Raw genomic sequence first — 6,585 nt, forward strand, 5'->3', positions numbered from 1 at the left:
AGCTTTAACAACACCACAAAATAATATGTTCATAAACTGAACATTCATATGGCTTGCAAACAAGTTTTAGTCTACACAACCTCTCAAGTTTAAGTTTGGTAGCTGTGTTTTGGGATATAGTATCTGGTGTGCTCCAACAAACCATTTAACATCTGTTATTACCATGATTTTTGGAACAAAATAACGGCTAATGACCAGCTACACAGTTGGAATTTCCAACAAGGAACTAGTTTATGAAAGTGACATGACATAAGGTGACCCATACTCAGAATTCGTGCTATGCATTTAACCCATCCAAAGTGCACACACACAGCAGTGAACACACACCTGGAGCAGTTGGGGGTTCGTGCCTTGCTCAAGGGCACCTCAATCGTGGTATTGAGAGTGAAGAGAGCATTGTACATTCTCTCCCCCCACCTACATTTCCTTCTGGCCTGAGACTCGCACTCACAACCTTTGAATTATGAGTCCATTAACCATTAGGCCATGACTTCCCTTGTATGATCAGTATGGAAATTATTTGTTTATTTAAACAGGGAATCATCTCAATTATCAGTAAAGTATGGAGTGCTACAAGGATCTGTCTTAGGCCCTCTGCTATTTTCAATAAACATGTTGCCCCTTGGTCCCTTCATGACCTCTAGACTGGACTATTGTAATGCACTGCTAGCTGGTTGTCCTGCATCTTCAATAAACAAGCTACAGGTGGTCCAAAAATATGGAAAATGTGACCATACTTACCCAATTTTACAGTCTCTGCACTGGCTACCTATTAAGTTCTGTATTAGTTACAAAATATTACTACTTACCTATAAGGCCCTAAATGCTTTAGTTACTGTGTACCTAATTAGTCTTCCACCACAATGCAATCCATCACACTCCCTAAGGTGGCAAAACTCTGGTCATTTTTAGGATAGCAAAGTCCACTAAAGGAAGTAGAGCTTTTTTGCATTTTGCTTCCAAACTCTGGAATAGCCTTCCTGATAATGTTTGGTGTTCAGACACACTCTTTCTGTTTAAATCTAGATTAAAGACACATCTTTTTACCCAATCATTTGCATAATGTATCTCAATACCTTGTACTCCAGTTATATCTGATCAAATGCACATTATCATTTTTAGCTTGGTTTGAACAGCAGCTACCTTCTAACTAACTTTTCTCTATTTGCTTGTCAGTTTCTGTCATGGGATGGGCATCCGGAGGTAACTAGGAATTACACAAGCTTCAGTCTGGATCTAGAACACCTAAGAAGAGAGGATGCCTACCCCTCAGAAGACCTCAGATGATGCCAACCCTGAACCAACATACAAAATTACCACATTTTCTATAGGTTTGATTGTAACATATAATCATTGCTGTTAACAGAGTTCACCGTTTGTTTAAATGCATGTCATTAACTAACTGCATGATTTTTTAACTGAACATTTCTGCCATTTGGACAACAACTTGATGGTCACCACTGATAAGCTATTACTAAATATAATGTAGAAAATAATTTAATTTTCTGCAAAGCTGCTTCGCAGCTATTTGTGCGGTGAATATTGCTACACAAATAAACGTGAACTTAATTGAACTGAACATTCTATGACTTTTATGACTTCCAGACCTGGAAAACACCAAATGTCCAAGTTTTCCCCTGTCACATAACACTTTGAAAGGCTTAAACCTGCAACCTATTCATAACCATTAACCAGAGAGCCACACAACACATTATAAAAACGGAGAAATATATAGAAAGCACTATTCATCTTGAATGTTTAAGAGGAAATAGTCAAGTCATGTGTGAGTAACACTGAGTAGGCTGCATGTGTGGATCCAGGCTTCAGCTTGAGCTGATTTCCAAGGAAGTGTGGACTCCTCGCCCTCCATCTGAAGCTCTTCCTACACTCCCCGTTTACTTGCGAACACTGGAATGCATTTTACTGTGACACACGAGCGTTATATCAATCCTCTCGGAAGGAGTTTTGAACCGCGCAGAAGTTGCAACAATTGTAACAAACAAGCCGTTGTGACGTAACGAACGCGAATCCATGAACAAACATCTCCATCGGACCGATCGGGAATACCGACGGTCTCTTCTTCCCTGTTCTCTCTCTCCTGACTATCTTTCTTTCGTTCTTTCTCCAGAAATAAGCGCCATGTTGAGAGAGCAGCAGTGGAGTTAACACGCAGCCTTTCTCCAAAAACACTCGACTTACCTTAGCGATGGCTTTTTTATATCTCATTGTCGCTTGCTGAATAAGACTGTGTATTTTGATATTCCCATCCCCACAGGGAACGACCACCCGGATCCTTCCAAAACACACTGTCACTTTCATATTCGCCCGATATTCCCAGAAACTCCGCGGGGAAGCGCGTGAAGTGTGCAACTCTTCAGGAAAAATCAGTAAGCCATGGGAACATAGTATCCGTGCAGGTCAGAAGCGGGATATATCCTCATGTTGAGCTCCTCAGGTAGGACTGGAGCACCTGTTCGAGTGTGTGTGCTCGTCTCGCGGGAGAAGTGACGTGGGCTGGGCTTCTTCCCACAGCACTGACTCACTGCTGTTTAACGCGTGCATCCCGCCTGCTTCAGGAGTTGCTAGCATTATTATTTACATAGGCGTTTAAGCTATATTCAGTTATACACCACTACTCAAAATTTTGAGCTACCAGAAAACTCTTAAAATAAAGGTTCCTTATTGGTATTGAACATCTGTGGAAACTTTCCATTGCACTAAAGGTTATTTACAGTAGGACAAATCTCTTTAGATTTTTAAGTGTTCTTCAATGTAAGAAAAAAATGGTTCTTCCATGGCAATGCTGCAAAAACACCTGTGTAGAACTTTGTTTTTAAGAGTGTATGTGCTTTACTCCAACGGTTAAAATGGCAAAAATGGGATGTCAGGTAAAAAAAAAAAAAAAAAAAAAAAAAAAACATAATTTTGACATTTTTCTTGACTTCATCAGTGGATAACGCGTCTCAACAAATAGACAGAACATGGAAGATCTGCAAGTAAATGAGATGTATCCATAACCCACATAAATAATGTCACAGTAATGTCAAAGAAGATCCATTTTGAGTCGCCGCTGAAAAGTACCATTCACAGTGAGCAGTGTTTGGGCATTTTTAATAATCTTAAGCTTCGGTGCAGTGGAAAGATTCAATGCCAATAAAGAACCTTAACGTTTAAGAGTTGCCTACAGATTGTTAATGATGAGCGTGTCAATCAATCATTTAAAAACACTTTATTTATGAGGGTCTGTTTTATCTCAAGCTTATCAGGGACATTTCCTGTCGGATTTTAGATGAGATGACGTGTAGCAGTCTGAGATTTCTAGCTTGACCTTGCTAGTCATGTATTAACATAACTGGCCTAGATGATGGAGACGATGGACTCGATCAGGCTGGTTCGAGCTGAACTTGAGCCATTAAGAATCCCAAACAACTGCTGAAGACAACGGTTTTCCAAAGGAGACAAAATCATTTCTGCCACCTCTTAGGAGCAAGCAGAAATTTGCTATAGTTAGAACTTTGTTCGTTTTTCATTGTTACGAAACCTTTAAAATGAAACATGAATTTTAAAACTGCTCAGCGTACATCAGCAAAAACACAGAGGTTTGTTTCTTTCCTTTCAGGTGAAGACACTGGACAGAGTTGCAGCAATATTTCATGGAGACAAGCATCTGGACTGATGGATTTCTGCTGGATTGTGCCACAAACAAACATGTTTCTAGATAATATTTAGACATAGTGCACCATTGAGATTTTCCGATAGACAGGGATTTCATTTAAATAGAATCATTATTTTTTAAAGACTCCTTATTATTTCTGCTTTTTATAAAGCATAACGCCCCCTTGTGGTGGGAAAAGATGCTTTGTCTTAAAGTGTGTGCTTTTCACTCGTAATGATGATTTATTACTCTGTGTGGCATCCAGTGACTTGACATCTGTGAATCTGCAAAATGTCAGGTTTACGTAAGATGATGTATACTGTACAGACATGTTTTGCTGATGACACACACACATATATTGCAGACATGTTGATTTGATCAGGAACCTCCATGTGGGCCTCGTTAGGAGCGAATCCTCAGCTTGGAGAGGCTGAGAGTGATAGACATCCGCGGAGGAAGATTTGCTTAATCCCAATATAACACACAACCCACAGAAACCTGCAGTCCTTGGTGCACTGGGGAAACCAAGTCAAGTTGTCTGTAGTAATAAAGTTACCTGTAAAGAATGAGTTTCAGCAAATCTTTAGAGTGGCCAACACTCACACGAGATGAACAGTCATATCAGTAGCATAAGTTATTTTATTCTGCTATTTTATTGTATTCACCCTCTATGGTGTTTTTTTTTTTTTTGGTGCCTATGGTTTCCTAAATACAACCAGTTAAAAGCTAAACATGATAAGCTGTAAACAAACTACACCATGGTCCCATGACTTTGTCACCTCCATGAAGCTTCAGACAACTGAAAGTTTGATTATCGTCATTGCTGCACTCTCTCTACTCATGACACCTTACACACGTTTGTATAATGCTTGACCTACACATGTCAGTATAACATTCATCAATACCATATACACTATTATTGCATTGCAAAACCATACAGAGCAGTATGTCTGAAGAGTAGTATGAGAAATATAGCATGAGAGTTGCATTCAAAACACTTTGGTTGGAGTAAGATGGTGATGCAACTTTTCAACTTTTTTTTTAATATACATCAAGTGTGTTTTTCCTTTTCGTTTTTTTTTATTCAAATAATGAAAGTGCTGTAAACTGAATCGTTATAAATCACAATTGTAAAATCTTATTTTATACATACAACATAGCTACTTTCATTGCATATGCATATATAAAAAAAAATCTAAATCAAGCAATAAATACAGACGCTGCATCTGTTGCATCATCATATTTTCTCAGTGACATGCTTCCAACTCGGACACTGGGTCTCAAAGAAAATCCAGGGATTCTCTCTTATAATTATGAGTCATAAACAGTGCTGGGTAGTACCTGATTACATCTGATGGATTATGTAATCATATTCCAAATATGTAGCATTTGTAATTAGATTAGATTTTAAAATGCTCATAATCAGATAAAAGTTTCATACTGGTAATACAAAAAGGATCATTGGTAAACATTAGTTAACATGAAGACTTCTGCAGCATATATTCATCTTAATGTTAATATCAACATTTACTAATGCATTATTCAAATCAAAAGTTGTGCTTGTTAATGTTAGTTAATACACTGTGAATGAACTTGAACTAACAACGAGAGTATTTTCATTAACAAACGTTAACAAAGATAAAATACTGTAATAAATATATTATTCATTGTTCACATTAGTTAGTAAATGATCTAATGGAACCTTATTGTAAAGTGTTACCTTCATATTTGATTAATTCTCCATAATTATGTGTTGTCATATCATTTAGCTTTGAATATTCACAATGTAGAAGGGTCATGTAAATGTAAAGTAAATTCATTTGTGCCCCATGCTTCTGAATTTGGGGACAGAAGCACCTCTTCAATCATACCATGCATGAGACGAATAACTTCGACCATTTCTTTGCTGTTTTCATCTTCATTAATGTTTCATGTTTCAAAATACAGGTGCTAGTCATTTAATTAGAATGTCATCAAAAAGTTGATTTCACTAATTCCATTCAAAAAGTGAAACTTGTATATTATGTTCATTCATTACAGACAGACTGATTTATTTCAAATGTTTATTTCTTTTAATTTTGATGATTATAACTGACAACTAAGGAAAATCACAAATTCATTATCTCAGAAAATTTTAATATTACTTAAAACAGATACAAAGAAAGGATTTTTAGAAATCTTGGCCAACCGAAAAGTATGAACATGAGAAGTATGAACATGTACAGCACTCAATACTTAGTTGCGGCTCCTTTTGCCTGAATTACTGCAGCAATGCGGCGTGGCATGGAGTCGATCAGTCTGTGGCACTGCTCAGGTGTTATGAGAGCCCAGGTTGCTCTGATAGTGGCCTTCAGCTCTTCTGCATTGTTGGGTCTGGCATATCACATCTTCCTCTTCACAATACTCTATAGATTTTCTATGGGGTTAAGGTCAGGTGAGTTTGCTGGCCAATTAAGAACAGGGACACCATGGTCCTTAAACCAGGTGCTGGTAGCTTTGGCACTGTGTGCAGGTGCCAAGTCCTGTTGGAGAATGAAATCTGCATCTCCATAAAGTTGGTCACCAGCAGGAAGCATGAAGTGCTCTAAAACTTCCTGGTATACAGCTGTGTTGACCTTTGACCTTAGAAAACACAGTGGACCAACACCAGCAGATGACATGGACCCCAAACCATCACTGACTGTGGAAACTTTACACTGGACCTCAAGCAACGTGGACTGTGTGCCTCTCCTCTCTTCCTCCAGACTCTGGGACCCTGATTTCGAAAGGAAATGCTAAATGTACTTTCATCAAAGAACATAACTGTGGACCACTCAGCAGCAGTCCAGTCCTTTGAAGCGAGATGCTTCTGACGCTGTCTGCTGTTCAAGAGTGGCTTGACACAAGGAATGCGACAGCTGAAACCCATGTCTTGCATACGTCTGTGTGTA

At 38.4% G+C, this 6,585-nt stretch overlaps 1 protein-coding gene across 2 annotated transcripts in view; it reads right to left on the reverse strand.

Annotated features, from left to right (window-relative positions):
• The window catches only part of LOC132124488 (partitioning defective 3 homolog), a 474,703-nt gene extending 472,149 nt beyond the window's left edge, over window positions 1–2,554 (reverse strand). For both annotated transcript variants that reach the window (XM_059535542.1, XM_059535540.1), the window contains exon 1: window positions 2,200–2,554. In XM_059535542.1, coding sequence (XP_059391525.1) covers window positions 2,200–2,319 — 120 coding nt within the window. In that variant the 5' untranslated portion in view covers window positions 2,320–2,554. The remainder of the gene's footprint in view (window positions 1–2,199) is intronic.
• Between the last annotated feature and the right edge of the window lie 4,031 nt (window positions 2,555–6,585).

This window comes from Carassius carassius, chromosome 42 (genome assembly GCF_963082965.1).
Source record: "Carassius carassius chromosome 42, fCarCar2.1, whole genome shotgun sequence".
Lineage (NCBI taxonomy): Eukaryota > Metazoa > Chordata > Actinopteri > Cypriniformes > Cyprinidae > Carassius > Carassius carassius.